Genomic DNA, 16,898 nt, shown 5'->3' on the forward strand with positions numbered 1-16,898 from the left:
TTATCTTCACCTGTGGGGCTCCCCATTATGCTGCCAACCACTGAACTAGTTCAGTATTCAGCCTCTGAATTAACTTCAGTGATTGTCAGTTCCCTCTACCAGCACTGCACTTGGCTAACCGCACAAGCATCACGGTGAAGACGACCTAGAATTTCTTCCAAAATTAACCTCACATTGATTATCATCTCTCTTCTTTACAATCATGCTGTGTTCTTCCACGAACCTGTCCTAAATTGGTTTAAAATCTCTGTGCTTTCCAGATTCTATTTTCCTTAGAAGCCAAATAATCTGTGAATTGCAGTTGCAGCAAAAAAGTCTCTTTTCCTTTAAACAGATAAGCTGCCTCTCCCAGCGACTTTCAAAGATGTCTTCTTTCCAAGCACTAATTAACAGATTGGAAAGCCAGGCAATGATTACTCCCAAGTATTCTTCATTGTTGAGTGTCCTAAATGATTAGATCCAAAACATATTTAAAAAGAACACGCAGAAAGTGTCACCTGCAGGTTTATACTGTAGTCATGAAAGAAGAGGGTCTCCTGATACAATTCAGCATGAGGACAGCAGACAGCCCTGCTAATGTTCAAACGATAACAAAAAGCATGCAGGGTCTACTTCAGTATGCTAAGTGCTGTCCGCATCATATGTGGAAATCTAGCACAAATGCCTATCCCAGCTTATAATAGATGTGACAATCCTTAGAATTTCAAAAAAAGTATTTAGCCCAGTGCAAAAATTTCAGATTTCATTTACCTGTAATAAGATACGTTTCAGGAATTGCCAGAGACTGTTAATGCAGATAGCATCCTTCTACTTTAAAGCTTTTTGGGACATGGAAAACAAGGCTCCAAACGTCAGTGCTAAAACCAGGTGTCTACCTCTGCACCAGAAATAATCTCTCTTCCTGGGAAACAAGGCAGAAACCTTATGCTGGAATGTAAAAGGCCATCCCTACCTGAAGGTGAAACACTGGTTTCAATGGGCATCTCCACCCTGGAGATGGGAGAGTCGTTCTGGGCCCTCTCCAAGAAGGCTCTCTCCATCTCATGTTCTCCAGGGGAGCCCTGCTGGTAAGACATGGATGCTGGGGGCTCTGGGGTCAAGCAGTGCTCGTCAGAGTTCACCTCCTCGCATTTGATTTCCATCAGCTCGGGGTGCTGGGAGTGTCCGAAGGGCAGGGCGGACGAGGCGAACTGGTGGTAGCCGTCCACCATGCCGCCCTGCAGCACCTGCTGGGCCATCACGCTGCCGCTCAGCGGGCCGTAGGGCAGGGCCGGGCGGCTGTTCAGCACCCGGTCCATCACCTCGTAGAACTTCCACGTCCGGCCGCCCCTGGGCGCCTTGCTGTTGTCCTTGATGCGGCGGTACTCCAGCTTCATCTTCTTGATCTTCTCCCGGCACTGGTCGCCCGTGCGGTGGATGCCCTTCTCCCTCAGCACCTCCGCGATGCGGTTGAAGACGTGCTGGTTGCGCAGGCAGCTCTCCAGCTCCATCTGCACCGACTCGTCGGCCCACAGCTGCAGCAGCTCCACCACCTCGGGGTCCGACCAGTTGCTGCCGCGCTCGTACTTCTTCCCCCGAAAATCCATCGCTCCGGGGCCCCGACCCCAGGCCGCCGGGCGCCGGGGCCGCGCCGGGCGGGCGGCGGGCCGAGGCGTGACAGCGCCGCGCCGCAGCGGCCGGCGGGCCCGGGGCTCGGCCCGGGCGGCACCCAGCCCCCCGCGGCCGGGGGGCGCCAGGAGCCTCGTCGGGGCGGCCCCTGCCCCCGCCGGCCCGGGGCGCTCCCGCCGCCGCCCCCGGGGGCCTCTCGCCCCTCGCCCCGCCCCGGCGCCCTTGTGCCTCCGCCCTGCCCCCCGCCCCCACCGAGGGCTCCGGGGCCGCCGGCGCGCTTGGCCCGGCTCGGCCCGGCCCGGCCCGGCTCAGCCCATCCGCTACGGCCGGGCGGAGCGAGCTAGCGGGGAGCCGCGCCGGCATGTTCACATCCGGGGTGACAGCACATGCGTGCAGCCCTTATTCCGGGATAACTTTAGCCCGGGCCAGCCACTCGCCGCGCCGCCGCGCGGAGTGCCGCGCCGCGCCGCCCCTCCCCCACCCCGCGCCGTCCCCGCCCGGCACGGCACGGCACGGCCCAGGCCACGCCCCCGGCCACGCCCCCGGGCGGCCGCGCCCACAGTGCCGGCCACGCCCCCCGGCGGCCCCTGGAGCGGCGCGTGCGAGCGGGAGGCGGGAGCGCGCCCCACAACCGAGCCGGCAGCGGCGCGCCCCGGTCGTGCTCCGTGCCGCGGGTCTGGCCGCCGCTGTGGGGCACCTGTGGGCTCGGCGGCTCCCCTTTTAGAGGGAAAAGTCCTGCTGTCTGCACGCAGCAAATATAAATAGATTAAAGGCAGCGTGGAACGGTCCTTTTAAAAAAAGCTAAACGCAGGGCATATTAACCTCGCTCTGCATTCACATAAATCGTTCGTGGCCTTTCTGATTCTGTTCCTCATCTGTGAGGTGGAAATTTAAAATAAAAAAGAAAAATCGTGGTTTTCATTATATTCTGTGAAACGCTTTGAAAACTGCCTCTAAGGAAAAGATGAAGCAAGACAGCTTTAAAAACGGTGCTAGCTATCTGTCCTAATAACTGCTATTAAAGTCGTACTTTAGACCCTCGTTTCAGTGGTCTGCTGGACGGGAACGTGGATTTCCCCAGTTCTGGACAGCCCTGTCAGGAACATGGTATTTTACTTTCCTGGGATTTTTCATAATCTACCAAGTGTAACAGCTACCAAATATTTGTAAGTGAAAAATGCAAAAGACACTCCTATGAGTACAGACTTCATTAGGTAAAGACACTTAATAGCTGGCTTTTCTCATCTTAACAACTGGAAAAATCCTGTATTAAAAGGTAATAACAACAGTAAAAGCTACCTTAATTTCATGAATAAAGGCTAGGAGTGTGCTATCTCCTTTGGATCTATAGCTTGCAAAACATGGGTATTATTTGCATCTGGAAGCGTGTTTCCTCATTATTACAGATGACAAAAACAGACACTGTGTCCTGTCCATAACCAGCCTGCACGTTGTTCAGTCGTTTATACTAATGCAAAGTAATGAAAGACATTAGCAATTTAGTGTTTTGTCATTTTCCATTGACTGTGTACTGAAGTACACAAGGAACAGGGTAACAATGAATAAAGCCATTGATGATACAAATTTAATAGTAAATATAAATAGATTAAAGGCAGCGTGGAACGGTCCTTTTAAAAAAAGCTTTTAAAAGAAGCCCGAGAGCCTTGCTGAAGCCTATTATACCTGGAGGACATAACTTAACCAGACAGCAGTAGAGCATTCTCAGAAATAGCTCCAGGTATCCCCGACTTCACAAAAAGCCAGCATTTCAAAATTTATGTATAAAAAAGAAAAGAAAAAAAAAAGAAACTTACAGTCACAATATTAAGCAATAACAATAAATGTTGAATGATTTTCTCTTTCATGGTTCACCTGGTTTCACCTTACAAAGCCGCATGAAGTGGAAAATTTACTTTTTAAATGGAATTATGGGCTTCCCATGCAATCGCATAAGTCAGGCATCTATGGCATTGAGAACAAAAATACCACGTATTATTTTATTTCTGAGATAGTTGCCAGCACCAGGTAGCTGAATGTTTCAATTCAGATGGAGAAGACGACTAACAAAGGCTGTATCCCCAAAATACTGGAGGTGGTAATGTTGAAATGTGCACAGTGCAAATCACTGAGAATTACAAAACCAAACAGAAATGCCTTTATTTGCTGAAATAGTTTGTGCATTCGTTTAAGTGACAAAGTGTAGGTGCCATCCAATTTGACAAAAATCCCTCTCCATCTTTCCTTTTCACTCAGTAAACTCCTAAATGCAAACCAAATGCTGTCATATGGTAGCTTCCTCGTTTTCAAAGAATTTTGTGCCTCAGTTTTCATCAAATAACACCCCAGTGCTGCAGTTATTGGGCTATCCTTTCCTGTGTAAAATGTATGCCACAACTCGTTTTCCAATCAGCCATGATATGTGATCAGGAATAATTAATAGTAAATTTATAAAATAAACTCTGTAATTATTTTCGTTTTCCAAATAGGCAAAATTAGACTCTCCTTGTACCTCATTTTTATCCTGTTCTGTCCAGTCCTGAAAATATCCCCTCCAAAAATGGTGTGAAGTTTCACTAATTTGTTAAGTTTAGTTTATAATAAGTCTGCAGGTCATTAACGCAAATTATCAGCAATTGGCTAAATCTGAGACCGTAGCGTTTACCTTGCACCCCCCACAACACCTGGCCAACGGGGCTGCGCTCTCCTGCCAGGCCTCGTGAGCAACGGTATTCAAAATACACTCTTGTTAAAACTGGCATCTAAGTTAAAGTTGACAGACGGTGCCGAAAGGAAAGCCCTGGAAGCAGAAATTTCTGTTCATCTGCAGCCCCTCGGCAAACTGAGTAGTAGTAGCCCACTGAATATTGGACCTTTGGCCGGGAAAAGTGACAGCCATCACGGTGGCTTCGGTGAAGAAAAATCCGTTTCACAAAAGTAAGCAGAGGCCGCGTGACTCGGTTTAATGTCAGATGGTAACGCTATGAAAACCTCCTGTTGTGATCACAGCAGCTTTCATTTCTTGCTTAGATAAATAAGATGGAGTTCCTGGTTTTTAGACTGCGAGAGGCCCTCACGCTGCAAGGAGGACGGCTAACAACGAGCAGCAATGTGGGTGAGCTCTCCCACAAGCGCTGCGCTGGCTGCCCCTCTCCCGGAGGCGGTCGTTGGCCTCCCCGCGCCGTCGAGGGGACGCTCGGCGGCTGTGGCGAGAAAGGTGTCCCTAGAGCCGGACACCAACCGCTGGCAGATCGCGAGCTGCAGCCCCGCGAAGGACCACCTCTCCGGCATTTCGGTGCAGCCCAGTCTCGGCTGGGCCGGGGACACCTCGCGCGGCACGGAGGTGCTTGGAGACCACCAGGCAGGGTGGGAGGGGCGGCGAGGGAAGCAGGTCCCTGCAGAGGGTGCTCCAGCCCTAGCTACGCTCCTCAGGGCCAGCTGAAGGCCACGCTCCGTCTGCAACCTAATCCCGCTTTTCGTGGAAATCCGCTGGGTGGAAAGTAACCCCGGGGCGAGCGCAGGCAAGCACGGAGGCCTTGGCAGGCCGCGAGGAACATCAGGAAGAGATTTAAACGCGCAGTTAATTGCCCGGCAGGCCTGTTTTCCAGAAGTTTAGTACATGGCTCTCCAAGGCTCAATATAACAGGAAGTTTCTGCTGCAGTTGCTGAGTAAAACATCACTCTTTTCAACACTCTCTTACAGGAAAAAGGATGGTAATTGACTTTTACAATGTTGTAGATCAGAGAAAGATTACTTCCCTGGGACGCATAGCGGCTGCAGTCAGGGCTTTACTTAAAGCCCAGCAGCCCGGTGACGGAAACCACAACCAGCTGGTGCCTGACGCTAATGTGTGGTGGAAGGAGTTCACTGGCCCCAGGTCTAGTTCGTAAGAGATCCTGCTGACTGTTGCTCAATACTCCTTGTGACAACTGCAGCTTAGAAATTAGAGTCTGAATAGACCACTGAGACAAAAACGTTCCTACATCCCCCTCAGTTTGGTAGATATATATACATAAATACAGGATTTTCCATGTTATTGGACAAACCACTACATATTGGAACTCTTATTTCTGTTAGGCAGCCTGGGCCTGAGCCAGTGCACTGGCAGGAGATGGTACAGAAGACGACCACCCCTGGGCCCTGGCTGCTCTGCATCCCATTCCCCAGATAGCCCAGGACCATTGAGCAACTGGAGCCATCAAGCAGCATTAATTTTTACAATCTTTAAAATCTGACCCTTGTAGGGAAGTGCTGGAAAAAACCCTTCCTGCTTCAAAGTATTTTTAAGGTGTAAATCCTATTAGTAATATTGTAATTTATTGTAGTTAATTGTAATTAGTAATGTTAGTAATTACATCTGTAACTGCCCTGCAAAAACCCTCAGCCAAGCCCCTGAAAACCACCACTGCGATAAAGCATCTAAACAAAGATTAAGGCAGGAACCCATATGTACCACCTTCCTATCTTGGTATTAAACCTTCCATCTCTGTTTCTTTGGAGATGGGTTTGTACCTCACTGGCTTTCAGAACAGGTGAACCCAAACAACCATTACAGATGCCTTTGCCTTAGGCCTCTTACTGCATTGGCAGCCAGAGCTGGGGTACAGTTTGCCTTGTTAAAATCAGGTCATCCCTTTAATAAGCAGCTTCAGCACATGGGTGCACGGGAGAAGAGAAGCAAAAGTTTCTTAGGGACTCATCCTCTGAGCACATGCCTGAAGGGCTATTTAAGGTGAAGCCCGCAGAGGGCAGTAGGACAGTCTTCAAGAAACTTTTGTAGAGCAGAGGTGGACAGGGAGAATAGCAAGAGGAAAGAAGCACCGGGCTATTAAGCATCTAGATTTTCTGAAACTGACTTCTTTTTTGGTGCCAATTTTTAACTGATCTAATAGCTAGTTGCCTTTTCTATGAAAGCCTGAGCAGGACCATGCGACCCATCTACGTGCAGATAGAGGGAGCTTTTGGAAGCGCTGAGTATTTTCCACCCTCACTTACAGTCAATGCATCACCCATACAAAGAAGAGAGAGGCAGTTTTTTTCCTGCTTTCTGTGTGAATTACTTTTATCAAAGTCAGGCCTTACTCATCCCATGTAGCCAGTTAATGGAATTCCCTGGAACAGGAAATGGTGATTGGCTTAGGGGTATACTTAAGTACAGGATAACTCTGACTAAGAAACAGAGGTAAAGCAAAGCTAAGTTATCTGAATTCATGTGTTAGGGGGAATGAGGAAAGAGAATGGATTCAGATGCCTATGACAAGTCTACTTCTGCAATTGCAGTTCTGGATAGGACTAAAATGAAGAAAGTCCAATTCTCGTTTTTGGAGATACCTAAAATCCTGAAGGTTCAGCTGCCATAATAAAATTTCTATCAATTGTGACTGAATAAGCATCTATCTACAGATGAAATAGTGAACAGATTTCAGAGCAGGAGTGGACTGCACTTGCCCTAAACTGATGAGCACATCAGGGTTTACTAGGGGGTGGCAGGGTCTATGTTTTCTTGTTACCAGTGAAATAGCAATGGCTCATGCCCTGGGCAAAAGATCAAACCACTCATTATTTGCACATCCGCAAGTACATTTCATTTCCTTACAGGGCTGGTTAAAGCCTTCCCTCTCTGCTCCCCTGTACCCAAAATGTTTTGCATCACCCTGCCCAAGGAAAGAAGCCCTGGGAGGCCTCACCATGACTGACACGCTGTCCTGCACGTGACAAAGCGGCTGCTGCAGCTTCCTCGTGGTCACTGATGGTGGAGGGGGGCTGAAGGGAGAAAATGCGATGGAGAGCAAGAGGAAAGGAGGAGATACCGTCTCTAGCTGGAAGATGAGCACTCAGAGTTGCTTCTTTCTTGACACGCTGTTTATATTAGCCACTTATGCATTTTTATTTTTTTGGTTTGTTTCCTTTTTGGCCACTGCATCTCCTCAGGCTGGCTGTGCTGTGCGCTGTGAGTTCTTTGCAAGGAGACATGTAAATGTTTTCTCCTTTGCTGCTGCCAGAACAGACGTGGGTCATTTCAGGAGAATCCATAGACCTGAAGCCAAGAACCCCTCAGCTAACCATGGGCCTCAACACCCACATCCACAAACCATGAAAAACCCAGCTTGGTAAAATAAGTTTACTGTTTTTAATCACAGAAATTCATGCTTTTTGTCAGAGTTATCCTTTATTCTGAGAAGACTTTGAAAGAGTATCATTATCTTTGGAAACACAAAAGCAACTTGCAGGGACATACCCGTTGCTAGACTGCTCTACAAGAGTCAGGACATGCTAACACCAAAATTGCACCATCAAGATAAATACAAGAGATAAAATTCTGCAGGTAATGACATGACAACGGCTATGTATCAGCCCATCTCCCTCGTCTTGGCTGGCCAGACTGTTCTCATCGGTTGCCATAGGGCTTTTATCCCTCCAGCTTTAAGTTACACTTATTCAGGATCAGCCACCACTTGCTTTAAGGAGCTAACTAGTTGACCCTTATCTGATGCTAAAGATAGACATAGACACTTCATGGTTTGGCCTGATACAGAAAACAGTTAAACAGCTAGATAAAATCATGGGTAAGAATCCTATTGAATTTTCACTTATAAGAATAAGCAGTTTGAACAGCCTCTGCCTGAAATAGCTACATGAGCTGAATTTGTGATCTTGCTTCCTGTAGCATGACTAAATGCCAAACAGGATACTTCAATGTGCCACCAGTCAAAGCTGCTCATTCCCATGGAGTCTCTTCTAACCAGGGGGTCATAATTCTCAGCAGTGCAGTTTTTTGCAGTTGCAGGAGAAGTTAAGTATATACATACAGTGGGAAACTAAGCACATAAAGAAGACTTACCCACATGGCTTTAATCCTGGCCTGCAGCATCCACTGCTACAAGTGTCCTTGGTTTTCTTGCAGCTCTGCCTGTGCAACTCAGTCGTAACTTGCAGGAGCCCTGCAGCTACTCCACCCCAGCCTCAATGCACTGACAGCAGATCATCGCTCACACCCTGACCTTTCTTTCTGCTCTGCCAGGCCTGAAAATAGCCAGTGATGCTAACATTTACTGGTGGCTTTGTATCCAAGGCTGAGGCCATGAGACTTATGTCACTGCTTGCCTTGAACGACAACAGCTGCTAAAGCAGCATCAACCTACCCGTCCGTGCTCAGCTTCTACTCACCTGAACCAAGTGCAGTCCTCAAAAGAGAGTATTCTCCTCATATTTTGTCAGTGCTATACATCCTTTCTTGGCAACTGCCAATAAACTTTAAGTCTTTTTGGCTTCTCTCTGCAGTCAGTACACCTTCCTATTCTCCTCCCCTGATTTTTCTAATCTTGTGGAAGAGCTTCAACAGCATTACCTTGAAAAACTCCATAGCTGCTCTTTTGTTCCTAGCAGTATCAATTGTCCTTATGTAACTACCAGCACACTCAGGAAATAGCCTGAGGCTCTGTGGGACAGCATCGGTCCTGCTGAACTGCGTAACACTAGCTGCCTGAATTGTACAATTCTTCGGAGACGCATCCAGCCAAGCCATGCTTGATTTATCAGGACTTGGTGTGGCTCAGAAAAGAAATACCAGTTTTTAAATATTATTTCTATGCCAGCTTCCTGAAAACAGGTTGGGAAATCATTGCCATTTGGCTGTACAGGGGAGTGAACGATGGAGTTTTTTGTGCTGCCTAGAATAAGTTTCTAAGTAAAGAAGTTCTATGCTATCATTTAAATTCAAATAACCACATTGACCCTCTGGAAATGAGATATCAACAGAAGTCAGAATACCACAACCATATGATACTGTTAAGTAGATATTTGGCAATGCTGCTAAGAGTCTGTATTCTTTTCAGAGTAGCGTATAGATGGAAAAAAATGGGTTAGGGAGAGAGACATGGAACTGGCTGGGATATAAGTGAGTTCTGCCAAGACTCCAAACCCTTACAGTTTCCCACATGGACACAGAAATTGAACCTGAAATCCCTTTGAAGGCCGCGGCCCTAGACACTTAAATTGCAGCAGGGGAGAAGATCCTCTTACAATTACAGTTATACAACCCACCATTACTGTTTTGAAAAATGAAATAAGGCAGAAATAGTCAACAACAGTTTGCAGATGCTTTTGCTACCTTTGTATTTAAAAGCGCTGCTAAGTATCTCTTTTCTTATTGAAGATTTCCTCCTCCCTTCTCTGCTATTTGCCTGGGACGGACTGGAGGTGACATTGCCTAGTCCATACGGAAACCAGATTACCAATGGCTTGAGACTGAAAGAGGAGCTTATGTGCTCAAAGATTTTTCTGTATTCTGCAGTTCTACTAGCTGGGTGTCTGCTGTTCTCTCCCTTTATTTATATCTGAAGCTATGACAGCACTGCTATGACATATTTCCTGAAAGATACTTGTTTAACTAAGTCTTTAAAATTTCTGGTAAGAGACTCCACAGCCACCCTAAGCAACCTATTCCTTTTAGTTCTTCCCTGTATTTGCCATGGTAAGAGTTTCCTAATGTCTAACTTATATTGTGGCAGGAGGGATACAAGCTGTAAGGAAGATCTCTGGTCCTATCTACCAAGGTCATGGAAAAACATTTATTATCTTTCTTTTACAGCAGTCTTTGAGATGTTAGCATACAGTCTTTTCCACAAACTTAAAAATCCTTTCTTACAGTGTTTGTTCTCTAGACTTCTGATTATTTTTGTTTTTCTTCTCTCAATACTCTTCAACCAATCTATAGCTGCTGGGAAATCTGGGATCCACAATTAGGCATAATACTCCAGCCAAAGCCATGCCAGTGCTAAGCAGAGAAAAGAGATTGCTTTGGAGATTATATTCATATTTATTTGACCTAGGATATGCTGGCCTCTTAACAGTAGCATGGCATTGTTGAAACACATTCATTTTTGTGATCCATTATAGCCACTAAAACCTTCCCTACCAAATGGCAGTGTTGCAAGCTGTTCCCTACCTTGTATCTGTACAGCTGACTGTTCATTCCTATTTTGTGCTTGTCATAGTTGAATATTTTTCCATCTGTTCCTCCCATTTGCAAAGACCACTTTGAATTCTCAACCTGTGCTTGTAACCCCTCCAGCACGATCCCATCATCAGACCTGATAAGAATCATCTCTATTCCAGCTACAAAGTCATTAATGACACCATGGACTGACCTAGGGGGGACCTGCATTCACCCTTATTGCTCTCTTCCTTGGTTTGACAGTGAGCCCCCAAGCAGCACTCTGTGCATAGGCTTTTCCATGGGGCTATATACCCGCACTCCACTCATTTCACCCAGGGCATATGTCCTTAGCTTGCTTATAAAAGTAGTGTGTGAAAGAGTGTTGAAAACCTTACTGAACTCAGAATATAGGACATCTCCTGTTTCTTCACTAGTTGGCTACTCTGTCAGGAAAAAAAAGAGGACAGGGTGCTCTGAGAGGATTTCTTGACAGGCCTGTACGCCTGTGGCTTATCACCTTGTTATCTTCTAGATGCTTACGCACAGATCATTTGTTCCACTTTTTCCAGGAACTGGGGTGACTGGTATCCAGTTTCCATCACCTCTTTCCTTCTCTCCTTTCTTCAAAGACTGATACTATTATGTGCCCTTTTCCTACATTTCAGAATCTCATCCATTTTCTGTGATTTCTCAGAAATAATTCCTAAAACTTCTGCAACTGTATCAGACGTTATTCCCTAAATACTGGATGTCGTCAAGTTCAGTGAATTGGAGGATGTGTATCTAAGCAGTGCCTAAGCAGAGTTTTGAACAAGCTTGTTGTGTATTTATAACTTTCCCCTTTCCAGCAGTTTTTCCACCAGCTTAATTTAGGAGATGGCGTGGGAGGGGCAGGGGCAGGCTGCTCAGGTTCCTCTATAAGAAGATACTCCACATGCCTTCTGTCTACCAAACCAGCCAGAAGACCTAGGAAGGACCTGAGAGTACATAATGGGGAGAAGGAGAGATCAGGGAACGCGAGGCCAACATTTGTGGAAACCATGCTTCATTAGTTCCATTGCTTATAGAATAACTGATGTTTTACATTACTGTTATTATATGTGATAGTTCATATTCCTACAAACAGCCCATTCTGGGGAGAAATTGGACACCTTTCTTCAGTGAATTCAATAGTATTGCCTGTAAAAGGGATTTTGCCGTATTCTTTCCCTGCATACTTTTAAAGCCTATTCCAGTTGCATTAAATCCAAGCCTGGTATAAGCAGCAGGAATTCCCATTCCTATCTAAAATAAGGATCATAAGTTGGTGGGCAGGAGTCAAAATCCAGCCCATGAAGCAGTTTTCTCTGTCCTTCAGGAGTGCTAGCGTGTGCCATCAGGAACCAGCAGGACCAGGCCTGAGCCCAAACCAATAAACCCCATTACTGGCTGTGTACCCCTAAGGTGCTGTGTGTATGGGGACCCAAGTGGTGCTGCACAAAGCAAACTCTGATCCATCAGGGCTCTGTTATCTCCAGCGCTCTTCCTGAGCCAAGCTGCTTCTCAAAGCAGGACCACCACATTTGCACAACACGTGGTCCAACCTCATTATCTCTGCCAGACTCACTGTTTCTTCTCACTCCCACCTCACCCCAGATTCGCCTGAGCAGCAACAATTAGCAAGCAAAGCATGTCAGTGGTGCCGACCCACCCAGCTAGTTGGCACTAAGCTAATTAGACTTGATGGTCTTGAGCTGGGGTGGTATGGTGGGCAGCTCCTCCATCGCAATATCCAAGGTATTCTCCCCTACCAGCCAGATAATGGTGAGTCAACTGGCAGTCATCCCATTATACTTGTCCAGTTCCAAAAAAGTTAACTGAGGGAAGAAATGGCTCTTAAAAGTATAGCTGTTGGCCATCTTAACCTTGTTTTCTACTCTATAATAGGCAAGTAGCTTACAAGTATTCATGACTATAACTTTACAGCACAGCCATACAGTTTGCTCCCAGTTTACAGCTGAGAAAGAGAGGCACAGAGAGATTCGTTCACTTGCCAAAAAGAACAAGCAGAGAGGTACCAACAAAAGACTCTGGCTCTCTTCTGCAAGTTCAGAGCTCTAACTGCAACAGCATAGTTCATCCAGATCTAGGGTATCTCAGAAATGAGCTAGACCTGTTGTCTAAAACAACCTCAGCTACACAAATATTTCCCCACAGCTTACAGCTGAAGCAAAAAGTGGTCAGAGGAAGATACAAAGATTTTGCTCTTACCTGTGGACTTTGCTAGCAGAAATAGAAATAGGCTGGCAGACAATCAGTAAGATTTTGCCATAGGATCCTAAGCACAGCTCCTGTTATAACTCAGGCAAAAAAAGCTGAGGAAGTGCTCTTTTTCATATTTGTTTACTTTGTCAGGTGTGTTCACTAGACTCAGATTGCATCAAGGAGCTCCCAGAAAAGCATGTGTGAGAATCACACCCCCCTTGCAGGCTTTTCCCAATCAGGGGACATGTCCTTCTGCCCTTGGCTAAGGTCATGTGCCTTGCAGTATTTAAAGAGCAGCAAGTGTACAGGTTATCAATCATCAGGTATGATCCTTCTGAGGTGTAGGAGAGCATTCAGAAATCACAGCTATGGCTGGAAATTTCTGAAAATCTGGTTCCTCATAGGCTGGCAGAGTTTGTATTTCCTTAAGTAAAAATACAGCTTTTTTCCTGCAGTTTTTTGGCAAACCTTTTCCTTGAGAACTCAATCTCAGTTCAGACTGTACTGTGTTCAGTCATTTTAACTGTTTGCTGAGCTGTTATTAAATAATGATTAATTCTAAAGAACTTTGCAAAAGGTTCCAAACACATTTAAGAAAATCTTTCTGGACTTTCAAGTGAAAGGCTGTTCGGCTGCTCACTGGTCCAAGCGTCAATGATATTTAGATGAAGAATTCCAATGCTGATGAAGTTTGCCATCCCTTAAATTCAGTTTTGCAAAGACTAGAGGGATTCTGTAGTGATCACCTCCTAATATTAGACTATCACAAGCAAATTCACATTTCAGAGTTTGAGGGACTACTTGAGACCCCTCTTCCCAGTGCCAGTGCTCTGGCAAGTTGAGGCCCAGCATCCTTTGCAAGGGCCCTCCAGTCTGCTGAAAGCCAGTCTCCAGTGCTGACATGTTTACATCATTTTCCAAATATGGTAGATGGTGGCAGCAAAAGAACCTGCTCTGTTTTTGTAAGTAATTTTTAAATATAGTAAGTAAATGCAGTGCCAGTAAACCGAGTCAGGGTACTCATGCCCCTGCATACATCCAGAAGAGGTGTGTCATGCTCTGTTGCAAGTGGAAACTTTCCCCATGCTGTCCTGCCATTGTTGCACAGTTTGAAACTGGTGGGTCACTGCTAGAGATGAAAATGTTTTTCAGTCTCTGTTTTAATCTTCAGTGCATTGGGCAAGACTTCAGAAAGGGGGCTGCTTTTTGTGCCATGGGAGTTGCTCGGCAGAAACTGAGCAGAGGCCGGCTTCACTCCAATCTCCTGTCCAGACTCCTGGAGCATGGCCAGGATCATCTGGCACAGGAAAGGAAATGAAGAGCACCAGTATTAAAGACATGAGCTGCTTGGCTTGAACTTGAGTCAGGTGTCTATAACTAAGTCTGTTGTAGCAGACACCATCCTTTGTAAATCGAGGACAGGTGGGAGAGAGAAAACATGATCTGACCTGGAGTGCTATCAAAGACTTGCAAACAAAAGCCTTCACATCACCTTCCCAATTTCTCTGCCTTTCAGTCTCTCCTGTCATCATCTGACTGTATGCTCCAGGAGCACTTTCCTCATCCTCAAGAGACCTTGCTTTAACTTAACCTAAGTTTGAATCTACCCTTAAAAAGATATCTTACTGGCTAAACTTAATTCATGTCCCTTCAGCCATTCTCCCCCACAGTTTTTGGATACATTGCAACAGACCAAGGAGAGTAATCACCAAAGACTACACACATAACCCTCTCATTTGAAATGTGTGTGTTATCACCATCTTTCTTTTCTCTGCTTTCCTGTGTTTCTGTTTGACTGAAACACAAAACTGCTTTGGTTCAGAAGTGACCATAATTATGGTAGCTTTTATGAAGGAATTTTCTTATATTTTAAACCAGCTATTTAGGAATGGTGAATACCTCACAGAAAAAGCAGTAAAACTGTTGCTGGCCTGGAGACCAAGAACTGAAACAGGCCCACAAGGAAACCTTTCCCTCCCAATTGGGAGCTAGGAATATTTTGGCAAGCAAAGGCAGCATACATGGAAGTGTGTTCTGCCTGCACCCAGGCTGCTTTAGTCTGATGGATGGGATTTTATTCACTTTATCCCCATGAAATTCCTTAAACTTCACTAAATTCAAATGTGCAAAAACAGAGAAATCAGAGCAATAATTTTGTTCAGAGAGCTTTCTGGCTCTCCAAACCAGCTTTCCTGGTTAGCACTCTGCAATCTCCCATGTCTGCAGACAGAAAGATACCTCTTTCAGAAAGCATCAGAGTCTAAGCTAGTATTGATCTGTTTTAATTAGTAGTAGTCAGTTTTAAACCACTCCAGATCTCATTTGCATCCCAAACATTTGAGGTAGGAGTTCTGCTAAAGGGCACTGGTTGCTTGGTACCCAGGAGAGAGATTGTACATCACTTACATGTCCTCCAGGAGAAGAAGGCACCAGCATGGAGCACCTCTTGGGCCAAAGCAGGAGTCACTTCTTCGCCATGTTGTCCTATGCTCCAAACCTTTATGGAAGAGTGAGAGATCACTGCTGTCTCCCTCCCAAACGCCGATACAAGCCACATGCCTGTCCCACGTGGAGAAAGCACCAGATGCTCCCAAAATAATGCTGGGGAAAAAGCACAGGTGAACCAGGGATTAAGTGGTCAAGGTCTAACGCCTGGTCTGAAAACAACCGTAGTTATTTACAGAACAATTTGCAAGAAGGGAGGAAGGCAACAAGTTTTACTAGCAGGTTTCATAGATGCTACTCAGGTCCTTATTCTCATTTAGTAACATAGGCAACATAAAGTTCCCATCAACTGCTCAGTTAAGTGGGATATGTGTATATTAATACACACAAAAGTGTCATTCTCTGAGACCCTTATATCCCCCATTCTGATTAATAAAACTAGAATTTAAAACTATCATCTGTTTTCCACCAAAGATTTTATTTTCAGGATATTGAGTATCAAACATTCAAAAATAGTCATCTTGACTTCCTCACAGTCAGGAGACTTGCTTTAAAGCTCCAGTCTTTTAGTAATAACAATAAACTTGGTGTTTTTTCAGGTTGTTAGTGAATTTAGACTCTATGTCTTCTAGCTTAAACTGTAATCACAAGAGCTAGGAATGTGTTATTTAAAAATAAATAAACAAACACTGATATTTCCATGGAGCTGGGGCATTAAGAAAAGTGAAAACAATCACAAGGTTGATATAAAAATCCAGACTTTGGCAACCCAGAGCTGATTTACTTTCCTTCCCATTTGCCTTCAGCCAGGTTGCTGGCTTAGCTTTCACTCTCTCCCTTTTTCTGTTTTGCATTGAGGGGGAATATTTATTCACATATGAACAGGTTTCAGAAGTTTCATCTAAGTCTGACAAGCAGAAGAGTAAAATGCTGGGCCTACGCTGGTGCAAAGATATTGCATGGCTGTGTAACTAGTTGCCCTGTTTTAATACTCGCTTGTAACATAGAAAAAAATAGAGAGGGGGTGTTTGATTTTACTGAGTGTGTGCCTTGGGCAGAGGATGGAAGCAGGTGTGTGGTGTTTGTCCTCTGCTCTCCCAAAGCATTTCAAGGCCTTGTGCCATCTAACAGGCAATTGATCAAACACCATGTTACCCCTATTTGACTAGAGAGGTGTTAAAAACCTTTATGACAGGCAAGAGGCAACTGGAAGACTTAACATGCCCTAGTCACTACCAGGTAGCATAAGTGTATGCAAGCAGCCAGTGTTTGTCTTGTCTTGTTGATGTAGACATCAAGTAGTTTCCATGAGATCAGTGGAGTTATTCCAGCATCACTGAGAATAATTTGGCCCTCTTTCTCCAGAATCCCATTTCCTTTCAGTTCACCCATTGCCATCATGTCCAGGGCATGTGGCAGTAGAGAAGAAATCTGCTTTCATGGATATGTCCAATCTGAAGGTTTGGAGCTGGATTCATACAAGCGCCAATGTCCAGAAGCTATTCCAAACCTCTGGTACCTTTTTCAGACATTGTGCTCTGGTTCACAAACTCTGGCAAAGTCAGCTGCAATGGTGTAATGTGTTACTGCTCCTAGATGTCTGCCTGATGAAGACCATCACTCCTACAGGTTGTTACAAAGTGATAACCGGTAGCTTCCAAGAGA

The 16,898-nt window shown here is 45.5% G+C and overlaps 1 protein-coding gene across 2 annotated transcripts in view; it reads right to left on the reverse strand.

Moving 5' to 3' along the window:
* LOC112979244 (1-aminocyclopropane-1-carboxylate synthase-like protein 1) overlaps nt 1-15,361 on the reverse strand; it is a 28,894-nt gene extending 13,533 nt beyond the window's left edge. Inside the window, exon 1 of one of the 2 annotated variants that reach the window (XM_064512758.1) lies at nt 15,195-15,361. In XM_064512758.1, coding sequence (XP_064368828.1) covers nt 15,195-15,345 — 151 coding nt within the window. In that variant the 5' untranslated portion in view covers nt 15,346-15,361. Of the gene's footprint in view, nt 1-952; nt 1,673-15,194 lie in introns of those variants that run through there. The other variant, XM_026093252.2, reaches the window with a different exon arrangement.
* Nucleotides 15,362-16,898: the final 1,537 nt, after the last annotated feature.

This window comes from Dromaius novaehollandiae, chromosome 5 (genome assembly GCF_036370855.1).
Source record: "Dromaius novaehollandiae isolate bDroNov1 chromosome 5, bDroNov1.hap1, whole genome shotgun sequence".
NCBI lineage: Eukaryota > Metazoa > Chordata > Aves > Casuariiformes > Dromaiidae > Dromaius > Dromaius novaehollandiae.